Source organism: Psittacula echo, assembly GCF_963264785.1.
Source record: "Psittacula echo genome assembly, chromosome: 2".
Classification (NCBI taxonomy): domain Eukaryota; kingdom Metazoa; phylum Chordata; class Aves; order Psittaciformes; family Psittacidae; genus Psittacula; species Psittacula echo.
In genome coordinates, this window is record NC_137737.1 from 31,699,175 (window position 1) to 31,717,703 (window position 18,529).

The 18,529-nt window shown below is 36.0% G+C and overlaps 1 protein-coding gene across 1 annotated transcript in view; it reads right to left on the reverse strand.

The window, feature by feature from the left end:
• The window catches only part of PHF14 (PHD finger protein 14), a gene marked incomplete at both ends in the record, with an annotated part of 67,859 nt that overhangs the window by 21,437 nt on the left and 27,893 nt on the right, over positions 1–18,529 (reverse strand). Inside the window, 8 exon segments of the mRNA XM_080639433.1 lie at positions 271–402; positions 1,851–1,954; positions 3,585–3,680; positions 5,148–5,254; positions 5,727–5,997; positions 9,498–9,644; positions 11,479–11,616; positions 12,689–12,800. Of these exon segments, the coding sequence (XP_080495559.1) occupies positions 271–402; positions 1,851–1,954; positions 3,585–3,680; positions 5,148–5,254; positions 5,727–5,997; positions 9,498–9,644; positions 11,479–11,616; positions 12,689–12,800 (1,107 nt within the window).

The following is an 18,529-nucleotide window of genomic DNA, read 5'->3' on the forward strand; positions in this document are numbered from 1 at the left end:
TATAGCAGCATTAACAATCACAAATGAACTCAGAACCTAAGAAAATTAAAGCTAAAATCCGTTTCTCCACAGTGACTAGTAATGAGAAAATCTTTACAACTTTATTTTTTTTCCTTGAAATATGACTGCTAATAACCTGAAAATAAAATAACTCAGTTCAAACTGCATTATAGCAATGTCTATAGATATAAATAGATTTGCAAATATATTCACATTTATGTCCTACTTTAAGTACAGAGATAACAGAACTATCATCAAGTGCATTCTTACCAGTAACTGTTCTTGGTCTTCCTTGGCATCCTTGTAAGAGGTGGATCCAGGCAACCAAGATGATAATGAAGTTTACAAGTATCACACAGCAGCAGTAGGTGTTGATCATGATTCTTCTTGCAAATTCCACAACTTTTAATGTAGGTAGCAGAAAAGCATTATAATTACATTTGATATCATAAAGAATAAACGATACATCCCAGCACATTCCCCAGTTTCAATACAAACGTGGCAACTTCTATTTTTATGCACCAATTAACTGCATAATTACTTTTTAAGAAGCTTCTACCTATGTACAGTAAAGCATAAAAAGCACCTAATACAGTTAACTTATCAAGAAAACGACTTTCAATCTGATTTTTTTGAGGACTTCCAACTCTCAAGTAATCACATGATACTTCAACAAAATGTACCAAATGGCAAAGGGAAAAAATACTACCTGTGCCATCCAAATGGCAAATTATGCTGCTATTACCAGTCTTAGCAATCATATCCTTATTTTATGCAAGCACCCTGAAATAGGCCTGTGCTGCTATTATGCTGGGCAACGTATCAACTCATGAGAAATTACATTTCCTTTCTATTATCATTATTATTATTTTACTGACTTTGAAATTTTAGTTATTTCCAAAAGATCAGATGTTCATTGATTCCACTATAAAATGGGAGGAACTAAATGACTGGATTTGAACAAAACAGAATTAGTAAAGCATGACTCCTATAATTTATGTATACATTTAAACTGCCAAAGCCTCAGCCCATTGCCGTGTTCTCAGGATTTCCACCTCCCACAGCACTAGAACTAATTTTTCCTCATGTAACCCATTTTCTTTATTCAGCCTGCTAGCTGGGCAAGATACTGCCCACTGTATCTGTGGGTGAAGGCCTGACTGCTGCCTTCTTGATAAGCAACAGACTGACGTTTCTCAACTGGTGGCAAGAGAAGATCCAAAATGACATGTATCCTTTGCACAGTCATGCTCTGGGATCCCAGTATAAGTTCCGCTGTTAGGCTTACTTAAAACGCAGTCAGTAGCTTCACAACTTATAGGAGAGGGGAAAAGGGGGAACAATAACAGAATAAGTGAATACATTTTATTTTCTTGGGAAATACTAGAAATACAAGTAGGGAAATTTAAACCATAAGATATCCCAAAGTTTGTCACAACCTATGAGTAAAATTTCTTGTATCACAAGTGTTTTATGCACCCAGCCACTGTGACTAAATCTCAGCAGCACTGTCTGCAAAATCAACACAGATGATTGCATTCAAAACACAAGATGACCAATTATAAGTTTTCACATCAACAGAAAAAACGGACCCTTTATTTCAGCTGTAAAGAGTTACCTTTGTCCTTAAAGTGCTGCTGTCATATTAGAAAAAGCCCCCCAGACCTTACTGATGTGTGCTAAGGTGAAGAACTCACTACTCTTCAACTTAGCCTTCAGAAGTAAGTAAAACATATAGACCAGAGATGCATTCTGTTAATCTAAACCAAAGCAAACAATTTTCTCAGCACTTTTGTGAAACTATGACTTACTAGATATTGTACCTATTCTGTCAAGACTCCGTTACTTGCCTATAAAGTACGGCTGGAAGCGTAGATGTCTTTTGTGTTCCTCCTTCCTTTTTACTTGGTTTCCTTTCCTTAGGAGCACGTAAAATTGCTGGTATGTTCAGTTTCTGTTGGATTTGAACAAATGCAGTACACGTGAGTCTTGAGACTTTTAAAAGAATACAATCTCAGTTCATGAAGAACAAGAATCAAATTATGAGTAGGAAATTGCTTAGCTAGCTGTTCTACAGACAAGAGGAACTACAGATGTTTACCCCAGCATGATTTTGAAATATAAAGTAATACACTTATTTTCTCAATTCAATAAATAAAACCCACATTGAAATACTAGCTTTCAATTTTTTAATTCAAGATTCAAATAGATGGATGGACAAGGATGCATGTTACTGGGAAGCTGAAACAAGCAAAGGCAAATTCATGAAATGACAGAAGAATACTGAGGCAGTTTATTTTCCCCAACATCCTTGCTACCCTGGTGCTCGATAGGTTAATGAGAAAAATTATCTTATTGGACCAAGCACTCCACAAAGCAGACGAGATTCTCTTTGGGTTTCTACTAATCTGCAGTATACCAGCTTCTCAGACAGCAACCATCTATCAAAGTCATTTCTCACCAGCCCCATGGGTCTGCATCTGTTCAACCAACTGGAAAAGAAATGTCATGCAAGCTGTGTAAATGAATTCTACTCAACTTCTTTTTTTTTTTTTTTTTTTTTTTTTTTTTAATTTAGTAACATTTGCAGCAGGATATATTTCTGAATATGTACTCAAACTCATCTTAAAAAGGAGGGAAAAAATAATCTTGACTCAAGAGGTATGTTATGTGAGAATCCTTCTTCACAAGTAGAAAAGACAGGAGCGTGAACAGAACTAGAATAAGCTAGCATACCTTAAGAACTATTACTGCGTAAAGAAAGGGTAAGCTTCATTTTCTCAAGAGCAGCACAAATTAGGCAATACCAAAGGGCGTGACAAAACTGTGACCTAATTGTATATCTGCATTTCCACAATGACAAGTTTCTTCAATCTTCCTTAAAATCATAATTGGAAACAACTTTTATCTCTCTCTGGTATCTAAAATGTCCATTTAATAATTTTGACATAAAACATCAAAATACTGCAAGAATCTATACTTTATTTTTCCCCCACATCAATGAGAACAAAGATAACTGCTGACAACAGAAAGTAATCCACATCATCCCCTGCATATTTATATTCATCACAAAAATATTCTGCTCTATTCATTTAAAAACCATCACACACACACTAAAGTTTAAAAGATTTGTATCTTATAAAAGCCATTATTTATATATATTTTTATATATTATATATATTTATATAATATATGTATTATTTATATTTTATATAAAAGTTATTATATCATTTGAAGCCTACAATAACTAAAGACAATGTAGAGACAAAAATGGTAGGATTAACTGATGCTTCACATCAAGGTTCATCACAAATGACAGGTCAATCAGTTATACCAAATGAAAGAATTCTGCAAACAAGATCGCTTTTACAACAACAAAATTAAGCTATAGGTCCCCAGTAGGTGGTTTGCAGAAATCCAGATATTTCAATCAGGAAACATTATCCCCAAAGTAAAGCCTGATCAAATCAATTTATTTGGCAGTAACAGACAGAAACAAAAAGAGCTATTCTCAGAAAACCAGGTCTGTGTATGAACTATAAAGAGAGGTGAAAAAAAAACCCAAAAAAATCCCAAACACCAACCTGTCCAACAATTCTACCCAGCAGAGCCCAAATGCCTTGCCCTTCATTTCGCAGTTTTCCATTCATATTTTGTAGCTCTTCCAAGGACTCACACAGCTGAAAATTTAAAAGAAAAAATATCAACAGGAATGAAAATCCATTAGGAATTATTTAATAAAATTTATTCAACCTCTTACCTATCTAGAGTGCATTACTTTATTGTGGGATTAAAAAAAATATGGAACTCATTTCAGCATAGCTGAGACCAGTGCAATCTTTCAGCAATTTAAAAGAACGAAGATTACAACCTGGATAGCCACCTGTTTTGTAAAGATATGGAGCATTTCAGCATGAAAATAAGGTTTCATAAAGGCAATTAGAAAGCAAACCTAAAATACAGCAATAATACATCTTGTAAGTGTTGTCGATATTACTTGAGCAGCAAGATTGTAACAAGCAACCATATAACTGAATTCCAGCTCTATATTACTATACCAAAGAACACTCACTCACTCTCATAGAAAGAGATATAATTTAGAAAAGGATTCAAGCAGAAAAAAAAAAAAGAGTTGTTTTTTATTTCTGGAAGCAACTTTTAGTTACCATCCAGCACATACAACCTGTTAAGTTAGCTAAAAGCCTCATGCACGATCTCCTTCCCCTTTATCATCTTTGGGCAGTTCACAAGAACCTGCTGCTTCATTTCAATGTGTTCTCACTTAAAACACACACTCAACAGTTTAACAATTAATAGCAATACTGGTTTTTGTCATCACTAACCATCACTTGATAGGTTGCTGAATTGAGCAAGAATAGCAGCATGTCATCTGTCAGATAGAGTATTTGTATGTTCTATTTCAAAATATTCAAAGATTAAAATAAACAGATAATCATTTAGTAAAAATTCAATGAAAACACAAAACGCTTTTGTAACCATTATGATGAGTTAATAAAAAAATATATTAGTAACATCTGGGGGGAGCAATGCCTGTACTTGAACAAAACATGCAAAGGACATGATGGTTGTGTGAATTATTTCAGCCTGAAAAAATATCCAAGTCATTAAATATAGGATGAGTTGGAGTTGACATAAATAAATAAATAGCACTCTTGACAATCCTAGATTCCCAATTATCAAGCAGGATTCCAAGCAGAGAACCAAGCAGGTTCAAAAATAACCTAGAACTACACACAAGCAAAACAGATCAATCTCTGTTGCCTCAAAGTCTCAAATGAAATGCATACAAAGAATGAAAACAAGAAGGGTCTTAAGATACAGTTCACTCATGAGAGAGAGATCTGTCTGTCCATGCGCAGCTTGTTACTGCAGCTCTCAGTGGGATCAGTTAAAAGAACTTGTACCAAGCCAACATGTGACACTTTAGAAGTTGATTCTACTTGTACAGGAGGAAAGGACCATAGAATATTTTTACAAGAACATCATATTTCAAAGTATTACTTTTAAAGAAAGCATAGTTTGTATCTTTCTTTCTAAAGTCACTTTGTCTGGAAAGCAAAATGCAATCAAAGTTAACAACAGCAATATTAAAACAGTATAATGGTTTATAATCCCTTTTTCTTCACCTTATTATACTCCACATGAAGCTTTTCTTGCTCATTTTCTAATTTGTCCTTGATATTCTTCTGTTCAGCCATATTCTCCTGGATTTGAATCATGCGCATATTTCTCTCTATTTAAAAGAAAACTGAATTATTTTCTATCCTTAGGTATATTTTCAAGTTTTAAGCACTAAAGAAAGTGAAGCAATGAAAAACATAAAACTGTAACAACACAAAACCACAAAACTATAGCCTATAGTTACAGAGACTGAGTAGAATGAACAATCATAACATTTACGTTTTGCTGCATAGTGTTACTTAAATTATTCCAAAAGGTAACTAAGCTTCCACTCCTTTCTTAGCAAAGACAGTTCAGCCTCGTGTTTACATTTGAAAGATTCTCTTCTTTTCCTAAATGTCTTTTTTAAAAAATAACTTCGTGTAGAGATACTAAGCAATAATATATCTAATCTAAAATGGAAGTAATAATTCATATTAACCTATTAACAAGGAAATAGAAGGAAAAAAGCAAGAATTAGTACAGTACAAATACAGCAAAGTGATTATTCTTCAGTGAGGAAAATACAAAATTTTCATCCTTACCAAGGTAATAATTCACAAAATCAGCAGTGAGAGCTGGTTGCTTATGTTTTCTTCTTCCATCAACACTGGAACTAGTATCCGAAGTATCCACTGGAAAAATGTCTGTGCTGATTCCCATTAATTCGGCTTTGCGCATAAGCTTACGTATGGCTGAAGCACTGCTAGTAAGTGGTCGTGGTAGTTTCTCCCTGGGAACCCAGGCCTGAGGCCTGGTAGTGCGGGCCAGCTCTGCCTTGGCACGATACTGCTGTAGCCTGGCATTGATGCGCGCCTGCAATAAAGAATTCCATAAATTAAAAACATAAGGATCACATCTGCATTTTATTTTTATTTTAAAAGCCACACAATCTAATCAACGCCATTTTTATTCCAGAACTCTATGTTTCAAGAAACAGCCACTGACAGACATTAGACTTTACTTCAAAATGTATGTACAAATACAATTATCCTTTCACTAGGTTTTGGAGCTAGGCACAGGTTTCTTGATGAGATTTTCCCACCAATGAAAGTAACACAAATGACTGCTGGCTTTCAGACAATCCCATCTAATAATGACAATTTGATGGGACTGTGAAAACTCACTACAGGGAAAAGCCTTGGCAGACCTATCAAAACCACATTTAGATACACTTTAAATTGGTATCTATGTGAGCAATAAAAGCTGAAGAAGGGCATTTCTGCCCTATTTGACATCCTTTTGTAAGAACTCCTTTCTCAATGCCATGTTTCATTATAAATGTTAAACTAGTTGATTATAACGTGCCAAAACCACAGACCAAAAAGAAGTGAAGTAGGCAAAAGCAGCTCATAATATATATTGTTGATGACATCTGTATATTTGTGACCATCTGGGAGATCCACCACAGAAGATCAAGTTGTTACTGACAGCTGGAAAACACTGTCTTGTGGGAACTCTATGCAGTGGCAATTCTGGCAGAAAATGACATCAACATACAAGCCTTCAGAGGCAAAACTCCAGCTGACCATCAGTTAGAAATTGTTTACTTGCCTGCAGAAAGAAGAAACTAAACTAATCTGACTGCTTGACCATATGGTATGAGATACTCCTGAGACAAACACTAAAAAGTGTGAGTATATACACGCTATGGTTAAGCCACATTTCTGATTACAAACAGAATCGTTGAACGCAATACCACACACAGTTTGACACACATTACCTTAGTAGGTCTTGAACATTAATGACCAAGAAACATGGCAAATGCAGCTTGCAGGCCAGCTCTGACCCCAAGGGCTTTTTTCTTTGACCCACAACAGCAAGCAACAGACCCGCCTACAGCCACCGTCTCATTTTATTCGCCACTGGAAGGGACAAGGATGGTTTATAGCTTCTTCATCTAAGACACTTCTTTACTCAATACGTGCTCAGTTCTGAAATCCTTGCTGTCATTTAAGTTGTCACACAGAGCCTTACTCCAGAAATAGAGGACAAATTAAAATGACTAATGTCTAAAAGGAATACTGAACTCAAGTTACTTGGATTTAAGCTATTTTCAAGTATATGCTTTACTCTAGGACATAAAGGAAGTATTTCAAGGTAGAACATCTTCCAACAATCAACAGTCCTAGACCGTTTTGTATATTATACACTTTACAGGGATTTACTTTCTTTTCAGGCCACATGAATTGCCGTATCACTGGCTCAGTTATTCCTGCCTGGGCTACAAAGTACCAAATACTCTTTTTTTTTTTTTCTCATTTAAAACTGTGCCTCAAAATTCCACTTTCACAATATCAGATATCTTATTCGTAAAACTGCAAACTTGCCTGTGTTAACTCAATGTTTGCAAACCTTACTTAAAACCTACAATCTCTCCCGGAGGCGAACTTTTGCATGTACATACATATATACACACACACACTATATACGTGTGTATATATATATTATCTAAATATGTATATGTATGAATATATATAAATATATATTTACTTCTTAATGTTCTTCTCCAGACTAAGCTGTCTCAAGATTGTTATTTCTCAGACAAAATCTTTATTTAGCAAAGATGGTTGAATTTATTGGTGGGATATTAACTTCCTCATGTAGATAACATATGGTAAGGGGTGATTTTCTACACACTTTGTGTGTACCCCCCAGTCAGACATTTTTAGTAAGTAAGTACCTCTTACAGCTCTACATTTCTAAAAAGGCACAGGCACCACTCAAAGACAATTACTTCATAAAATCCCATACATACAACTGGACATGGAAATGGACTTAACAAGCATTCGATTTGTTTCCATGTAAACTCACGCACACACACAATACTAAACTTTCAGCTTCAAAATATTTAATCCAAGTAATTTAGATTAAACAACCTGCAGTGGCTATATTTGGGGGAAAAGAGGAGGAAAGGGGGAAAATGCTGGGAACTTATCATCATTCTCAGTGCCATATAACAAATGCCTGAAAACAGAACTAATAAACCCTGTTGGATTCAAACTGATTTGCACAACCAGCACTTATAATTATGCTGGGTAATATTCTTATTATTGTGATGTCTCTACTACATTGGTGCATTTCACCTAACTGAGAGGTGGTGTATTCAGCAAAAAATAAAAAAATTAAAACCAGTTTCAAATCAAGCCACACAAAGCTCTATACCCCATAGAAACACTTTATTCAAAATTCTTCTGCAATAGTTTGCTCGCATTCATTCTCACCTGCACAGGTCATTTTAAATTAATATTCTATTCAAAGATCTTTGAAGAACTAGGTAGAAAAGGTATGATTTTTTTAAATTAAAAATTTGATTATATGAAGAATTACTTTCTGATCATTACACTACTCTTCCCCCTTCAGGGAAAAAAAAAAAAAGAAAAACAAAACCCAACAGTTATTTCTCTCCCTTAACTGCCTTTCATTATTTGCAGCATCTGCTACTTTCTACAACAAATTAGTCAGGATTCATTCAGGTAGCAAGCTGCTTTTCTACACACCTATGATTTTTTTCCACAGAATGCAGGTCAGCCTAAGCAGTGAAAGCAAAGTGTGCCTGAAATTTTTCAGAATCAGAAGTACGCACATTAAAACGCGTCAAAGCGCACTAATTCCTTCCGGAAGGATTTAAATGTTTACAACAAGAGGACATTTATCAGTTGAGCTTATGTAGTAACTAACACTTGTACACTGACCTGCCCCTAGACAGGAATACAAACATTGTCTAAGATTTTCAGTTAACTTCCACTCAGCAGCACAGACTCAGTTTCTCTACCATAATAACTTTTTCTTAGGAAATTTTTACTATGAAAAAACCCAGCACACAGAATTCTACTTAGGCCTACAAAAAGTGAACACGTATCTAACAAGAAAAAACTTTAGGCAAGCTAAACTCTTCTGCCAAATTCAAGATATTACTAAGGAAAGAAGTGGATTTTTATTGAGCTTGGATGTAGAAATACATGTAATTTTTGTCTGGCTGTCTTTTTGTCTCAAGAACCTTGAAGAGAATGTTAAAGAAAATCTATGAACTACAACGAAAATGTCATTACCAGCTTTTTGCCACAAAAATCAACCAAAATAAGATTTTTCAATTCAGACAAGTATAGATATCCCTTTTTGATAATTATTTTATTGAGACTTGTTCTTAGAGACCAAAACATACAAATCATTTACTGCTTTGTTAAATGACCAAGCATTATCAACATATTTCAGATTTTCTTTCCTAGTACAATAAAAATGTCCCATCCTCTTTGTTTCTTTCTTGTTTAACATGGATGATTAACACAGCTGCACTTGTGTCATGAGTATAATACCTGAGCTTCTGGCGAGAGCTGTTTTTCTCTTTCCTGTAAGGACATTTTACAGTAAGATTGTAATGCCAAGTAGTTCTTCCGCTTCCATTTCCTGTCTAACCTGTCCGCATGCTGTTTACAATAAGCAAAAAAAGGGTCAGCTATATCCTGTTTCAGAGAAAACAAAGGGGAAGGAACAAAAATAAAGTAAGACATACATTGCTAAAAGTCTCTTAAAGCATAAACATTCTGGCAATCAGTTCACACATTCAAACAGACACAATTTAAAAAACAACTAATACACATCTTTCTAAATCAATTTTGTCATGTTAATGTAATTTGCCATATAAAGTGGTTTTTCACTGTTTTCATTGTGCTACTCTAAATGTTTTTAAATCCATTAACTACTTAACTATCTACTGTTCAGTCTCTGTACTATTTTCTCATACCCAGAAAAAAAATGCAGAAAAAATTCCTAAGTACAAATCCCTTTAACATGTAACATGCATTGTTAACTTACAAGGGGTTAACAATTCTGCAGAACACAAAAGGCAATATATTTGGTTTTCTCAAACAATTTCCAAACATTTTTTGTGGCTATACTCCCACATGATTTACCATCTTTCAGATGTTTTCTCTATTTCTTAATTCTCCGTCAGATCTGCACATTATCATGGCTGTAAGCTTGTAATAACTTGTAGCACCTGTAAACCTTGCAAGCAGACTAGAACTATCTGAGCCACAAGCAACTGTGGTTTCAGAAGTATATTTCATTGACAGTATATTTTCAAAGTGTAAAAATGTCATCATAAATCTACAAACTAAGAAGAAAAACTTACAGCAGTCTTCATTCATAAAGTAATAAAATATTAATATTATAAGCATTATTTAGTTTCCTTTACTCCATGTATAACACATGAACCAATGAAACCTATACAGGCTTTCCCTACAAACGTATTTTCACTTAGATTTTCAGTGTGACAACTTCCGAAAATTAGCAGCATGCTAAAATTAGACATATGTGAAGCCTTCATTGAAAACATGTAACCAAAACATGTAACAAAATCCTAAGGTGGAAAGGCAAGTAACGCATATGCCTAGAAGAAATTCACACAGAGTATTTGAAGAATCAACACTGTACATAATTTATCAGGACCAACAATGAGGTAATTGTGCTATCTTCCTATTCTCAGTCTCACAGAAGAAAGTATTTTGTGAATCCTTTAAGAACCACTTCATTGTCCACTGTTTTCAGAAACAAAAGTGTCAGTGTCAATAGCACAAGTAATGTTTGTGTGCTACCTGTGGTACTTCCTAAGGCAACAAGAAGTTAAAATTATGCAGCTATGAACATGACAGGCTTAATTCAAACGATACATATCAGGATGAAATTTGGCAACCTAAAAGTATTTTTACCATAAAAATGAATTTGGAAGTAGGAGCTTCAAATCTCAATTGCTTTAACGGTATTACAGGGAGAAAACTGGTAAGAACAGGTATTAGAAGTTAATCAGTAGGTAATAAATGTTTGCATTTCATTCTGATTGCTAAGATTAATGTTACCACAAGGAAAGTCATATACCTGTACTGCAGTTTGAAGAACATTGGAAAACATGCATGAAGAAATGGCATTAGCAATGTAGTTAATTTCTGAAGACAGTCCTATTTGGTATGAAACTGAAATTACTGTACTACATAAACAGGTAGGTCAAATATAGATGAAATTCAAGAATTAAAGTTAGAATTCACATCTATATTGACTGATAGCCTATTAAGTGAACTTCCATGTTAACCTTCTCAATCCCTTTTTCCAGACCATTTCAAAAATTGCTCAGAGATGGGTAACCCGGTGAGCAAAGAGTTCTGTTCTGTTATTTGGCCTATAACTTGGTACCAATTTACAAAAACTTTGCACAAGGTTAGTGAGCAACAAAGGCGCAACTACAGGTTGCCTTCACAAGCTTTTAATATAACTTTTTTACTCTATCCTTTCCATAGGTACCTCTTCTGCTGCTGCTTCTGAGAGGAGGCCTTCTTTCTGAGCACAGGTCACATGAAAATAAGCTCTGCACATCCCAGCATCACAACTAATGCACACACCAGTTCTGGCAAAACGAGGATCTTCACAAAAACTGCACTCCTTTTACAGAAGGGTGGAAAATACCACAGTAAGTATTTCAGGCACATTTTGTCTAATATTTAACAATTTACATCTTGTATAAAACCAGATCAGGTCTGTTTACTCTTGTATGGTACAGAAACCAATTATGCTGCCAACAGTTGACACTACTTAAAATTTCACCCCTTCCCAACCTCCACTATTGATTTCACATTCAACAAGCAATGGAAAAAAGTGCTTAAACAACCTAAACAGCATGTTGGATGAATTTTTATATGAACTTCCATGTCTTGTATTTCCCTTTGGAGCAACAACTAAATCCCTCCCAGGCAATTCATACACAATTAATTACATAAGTATGGTATCATAAACCAACATGGCTGCTCAGCAAATGTTCAGTTGCGACAAGTTCAGAGGACAAACAAATAAAGAGCTGTGCTCTGGATGACTGAAATTATGGAGCACTGCCTTCTGTCCACTGCAAGGGTTTTCTGCATTGTTTGTGCACAATCACTTTCTATCTGGTTTCAAAACATTTACATGCAAACCCATTTTAATTTTAGAGCCATTTTTTTGTTCAAATTGAGGGCTCCATGTTGTTGTGGATTTTTTTAAAATACTGATTTGCAGCAACCTTTTTATATACACTCTAGACCATGATTATATAGACCCTAAAGCAATTCTTCCTGAATGTACATCTGTCACTTTCTTAATCAACCTGATCTTCCATTTCTCTATTTCGCATCCCATAAATCCTCTTCAACTTCCATCCACATTTTGGCAATCTGCTTCTAACTGACTTTAAAAAAGAAAGGAATTACCACCTGTGCAAAAAAATACGGGAAATTAGGGGGAAAACACTGACAGAAATTATGAAGAACAGTGGTAAGGAAAATAGAAAGAAAAAGGCAGGGAAGAGCAATGCCATGAGCAATGATATAACAACCATAAAAAAACTTCATCCCATTTTTAGTCCTGAAAACTACTGCGATTGATAAAAACAAGAAAAAGTTGAGAAGACGTATGTTATTCTATTATATGTCAAAATGTAAAATAAAGCTACTTGTTGGCAGAACATCTCTTTTAAATTTACCTTGGCACCATACTTTGAATAATTCATTTCTGTAAGCGTTACTGGCCGCAGTTTGTCGATATCTCCAAATGCCACTCCTGGAACATAGAGGGCACAAACAATATGGACCCACCTAAAACAGCAAATAAAATTAGGTTACTCCTATCAACCTTTTGATCCTATATTATACTTACCATTTGCAGATATCAAAGTGCCTTGTAAATGTTACAGATGCTAGAAGAAATATGCTTGAAGGAAAGTACATTATAGAAGTAGGGAGAAAACGCATTTTTGGAATTCAGCAGCTCATACACTTAACCACAGAGTAAGGCTTTTCAAAGCTACTGGGATTGCTCTGCCTGTCTGGACCAAGGGCTGGGCTACCATCACCTTTTTGTTCTGATGGCTCTCATGTGGGGCTCCACACCGCTTTTCATGTGACTTCAAACACACACAAAGATTTCAATATTACTTATAAAGCTAAGGCAGACAGATAATTTCATGATGGGGTAGGAGGGTGGAAGGGGAGGAATAAAATTATACAACTAGTCACAGCAACAATGAGCTCTAAGCATATAGCTATGAAGTACCTACAACACAGAAATCAGTCAGACCCTGCATTGTTACAGTTACACCTATTAGTATAGAATTATAGAATCATAGAATCATAGAATAGTTAGGGTTGGAAAGGACCTTAAGATCATCTAGTTCCAACCCCCCTGCCATGGGCAGGGACACCCCACACTAAACCATGCCACCTAAGGTCTTGTACAACCTGGCCTTGAACGTCGCCAGGGATGGAGCATTCACAACTTCCCTGGGCAACCCATTCCAGTGCCTCATCACCCTAACAGTAAAGAACTTCTTCCTTATATCCAATTTAAACTTCCCCTGTTTCAGTTTGGACCCACTACCCCTTGTCCTATCAGTACAGTCCCTAATGAAGGGTCCCTCCCCAGCATCCTTGTAGGCCCCCTGCAGATACTGGAAGGCTGCTATGAGGTCTCCACGCAGCCTTCTCTTCTCCAGGCTGAACAGCACCAACTTTCTCAGCCTATCTTCATACAGGAGGTGCTCCAGTCCCCTGATCATCCTCATGGCCCTCCTCTGGACTTGTTCCAACAGTTCCATGTCCTTTTTATGTTGAGGACACCAGAACTGCACACAATACTCCAAGCAGGGTCTCACAAGAGCAGAGTAGAGGGGCAGGATCACCTCCTTCGACCTGCTGGTCACACTCCTTTTGATGCAGCCCAGGATACGGTTGGCTTTCTGGGCTGTGAGCGCACACTGAAGCCGGCTCATGTTAAGATTCTCATCGACCAACACCCCCAAGTCCTCCGCAGGGTTGCTCTGAATCTCTTCTCTGCCCAACCTGTAGCTGTGCCTCGGATTGCTCCGACCCAGGTGTAGGACCTTGCACTTGGCATGGTTAAACTTCATAAGGTTGGCATCAGCCCACCTCACAAGCGTGTCAAGGTCCCTCTGGATGGCATCCCTTCCTTCCAGCGTATCAACCGAACCACACAGCTTGGTGTCATCGGCAAACTTGCTGAGGGCACACTCAATCCCACTGTCCATGTCACCAACAAAGATGTTGAACAAAATTATAGAATAGTTTGGGAAGGGACCTTCAAAGGTCATCTCCTCCAACCCCCTGCAATGAGCAGGGACATCTTGAACTAGATCAGGCCATCCAGAAACACATCCAGCTGTACTCTTCTTTACTGGTCATAAACAAATTCAAGAGTAACAGGTCCAAATCTTCAGCTCTAAGTGGCATAAAATCAGACAGCATGAATCTGGACCTCAGTGTCCAGTAATCAAATATAACACAATGGTGAAGGCTTCAGCCTCAAGTCTGCCTTTGACAAAAATCTTTGTAATCTCCTGAAACTCTTAATTGCCATAAGGCAGCCTTGCAGCAGAACACACGTTTTCTTCTTCTTACGTAACAAACACTTTCTAAAAGATCCAGCTGTCATTGTCACAAACCATCAATTAGTGACAAACTCAAACACAGCATGTATGACTCAAATCAACTGAGACAAACTACTCCAAAACCCAAAGTGTTCCTCCCCAAAATAATGCATTACCAAAATTCCAGAAACTATTTGCCACCCCGTGATAAGTCACTAGGTGGCTCCAGATTGCCGCAGACAGAAAGTTAAGATTGCTACTTTCTGTCATCTTAAAATATGCAAGAAGACAGCCTTACAAATGCAGAGGTCTGTAACTACCACTTTGAACCTACGAGCTCCCAGATGACACGAGATACAACTAGACTTTGGATATAACTGTGTTGAAATATCCTGTGTTTAACTCTTAGAAAGTATGTTAATTCAGCACCTAATGATCTTCCCAGTTAGTAAGGTGTAATAGTAAACGTATCAACTGGTGAAGACTAAAACTTCTAACAGAATCACAGAAATCTACTCCCTGTACTCAAGATGACTCACAACGATGCCAGAAACATTTCTTCCCTTGGCTTTTTCATTACTCACATACAGCAATCTTCCCAGCTCCTTAAATACGATTCAGCACAGACCTGCTGGGCTTTTTTCCCCCCAATCTTCTACCACTGTTTAGCCGAGCCCTTCTCCCTATCCTTTGCTTTGTGTGTCAATTAAAAAAAAAAAAACCAAACCCAAAATCAACTGGGACCAGAGCAGTAAGACCCAAGGTTTTAGACGCACTTAAACAGTATGTTTTTATTAACCTGTTATTAATTGGCTATCTACAGATTAGAGAAATACTAAAACTGATGCTTATACTAATCAAAAGCTACATGTAACCCCAATTTCCCATGTTTCCCAAAAAAGCACTTTTCTGATCAGGGGTCCTTAGACCTACAAGGCTGAAATTTACCACACTCCAGAATTATTACATTTCATGTTAATATATATGACAGAAATTCCAAAAAAGCAAGGTATCAAAAGTTTAGCAGCAAGGTCAAAACCATAAATACATTAAAGTCTTTACAAAAGACAACAATGATTTTGCAACGTACAAAATTGGTAGACACACTGTTTATTTAGCATTTTCCCCAAAAATAGTCCAGGCTAATAAATGGATAATAGAAAAAATCCAGCAACAAAGCTACTTACAAAGGGAGTTAATGGTTTCTAAGAAATTTCTCAGTAAATCTAACATAAGCCACAACACTGACTGATCCATAGCGTCACACTTGACAACTCTTTTCACCTGCATATTTAAAAACAAGTTTTTACTCTATTGTTAAACCACTCGTGTTTGAGATGTTAAGTGGCATATTCCCTTTAAAACGTGAAATGTTTAAACAATGAGAATAATGTATATCCCAAATACACATTTGCATGTGACAACAGCATTGCTTTGCCTTAACAGATTTTAACAAGGTTCACCACATCCACAAAATTATTTGGTCATAGCACTGTAACTACTGGAAGAGTCAAAGAAAATTTAAAGATGAGTTACAACCCTGTCTTTTAATAACACGGTACAAATACGACACCATGCTAGCTGCCAGAGAACAAACTGAGATACTCAAATGTTCTGCCAAACCTCTTGCTGCTTATAGGGAGTAGAGCTCATCACTGGTTTTATTATAAACATTATTATATTATATATTATATATGATATTATTTTATTATAAACACACCTGCATGTTAGCAAAATGCCTTAATTCAATACAATGTTACATGCAAAAAATAAGTTTCTTCCTGTTAGCATATGAAAAGTGTATCTTCTGTCTGCCTCCCCACAAAAGTAATGGAGGCACAACATACTCCTGTGAGGGAGCAATGAAGCACCTTGTACCATCTCTGCGCTTCCACACTCTATCCAGAACTGGCAATAGTTTGGCCTAAATCACTACCATACCTTTATGAAATATTCTTCTCCAAAAAAGCGTATCTCTGTGCATAAATGTGTATTTTGGTATATATTAAGCATTTATATCTCATAAATATCTCACTTAAATGAGCATATTCCACTTGTTTTCAAAAGAAATTCTGTAGGGCTTCTTTTCTATACCACTGATTTAAGATGTGTTATATAGACCAAATTTGTATAAACAGAAATTACGTATCTCCACAATCACTATTCTTTACAAAAACCCAAGATGCTGGTTGGAGATTTTTGATACTAAGTTTTAATACAGCCTCCTAAATGTACCTTCCAAAGTTCAATATGAAGATACTCATCTTCTACAAGCAGCTGCTTCTCAATTTAATTTGCACAGTTTTCTCATGCTCCACTGGTGTATTAAATGCTGCTGCACTCTGCAGGAGTTTATCTATGATAAAACCAACAGCTGACTGCTTGCTTCATACTGACCTTCTCAAAATGTTTTAGTATATGTCACCCAAGTGTTACAGTATTACAGATTTAAACTGCAATTTCAGTGTGATTGGCACACAAGTGCCTCATTTCTTTAACCACCTATATGCGAACTCAGACCTGAATCTTTATTAAAAAACATACACAAGTCAATCAAGTTCACAGCTGAAGCAATTTCAGCTGCTTTTAATACCAGTTCTAAATATTTTCTTGCTCATTTGTTTAGCTGCACATGTTTTAGAAGCTTGTAATTAAGACAAATTGGGTAATCAAAGAAGAATAATCTTCCTTGTTACTTTACCACCCATTTAGCTTGGAGAGATGATGACAGATGTTGATTATCAAAGAACTCCATACCAAAACAAGGACAGAATTCATATTCTTGGATAATAGCATTTTGCAAAATAAAATTTCATAAATTCACATTTATGCTTATGAAACTGGCAGGTTAATGTGAAAAGTGTTCTGCTGAGAAATTAAGCACCTCATTATTATTATTATTATGATTCACCTTTCATATAGGAAATAAAATTATTCCAACTTCATTATGTAGAGAAGCTGAATAGGTTTGGTGTGTGTAATTTCCAACACCAATGTATATGAAGAACTTATTTTAAAATAAGGTGATAAGGGGGTGGAGAACAATCGTGAGTTAATGAATTCAGTAGTCTGCCTCTGCTAGTATTTCAAGAAAGGAACTGAAATGGATTGCAGTTTACTGAGTACAATGAAAACATAAAGGACATTGCCTGCCCCAAGACTTTACCCTTAGCCTGTAGGGTCCCGTTGCCCTTGAAATTTCAAATTTGCAAATAAACGATAGAAGGAGAGAGCACAGGAATTTTCACATGGTAGACAGTGTTTGTTTTTTCTAGTACATAGGCTCTATTCATCGGGAGAATAACCTCATGCCTATTCACGATAGCCATATCACATTATCTAGCACGTAAAAAGACAATAATAATAATAGTGAATTATTGTGTTAATGCCCAAAATCACCAAAGCAAGAATGTGCTTCTGCACAGAGAACCAGCATCACAGAGAAAACACTTTAACCAAAAGCCTACCAGCATTTTACAAGAAGAAACAATCAGTTTTTAAAATGTTGACTGTACTTTCTACTGCAGTTATATAGGAAATTACATATATAATGCTTAAATTGCCTTATAGAACACAGGAATAAAAAGGTTGAAATAAAATTTGCGAGGTGATATTGATTCTCACATTACCTAACTGATAGGCAACTGACTTCAGTCTTTAAAAACACTATTTTCCATATAGCAGAATTATTATTAAAACAGAAGAGAGAACTGAAAGGTACAATTTGTTTAATTGTGCAACAGCTTTACAAAGAAGATGCACAGACACCCTTGAATCTATGACAGACCAGAAACTGAGGACCTGAACCCCAAAAGCATTTAAAAAGCAGCACAACTGCTTCTATAGGGTCAAAATTATTCACTAAGAATCCTGACTCTCTTGTTAAACTTTTTGGTTTTTAATAGCACAGTATTTTCTCCTACTTTCATTTTACCCTGTTTA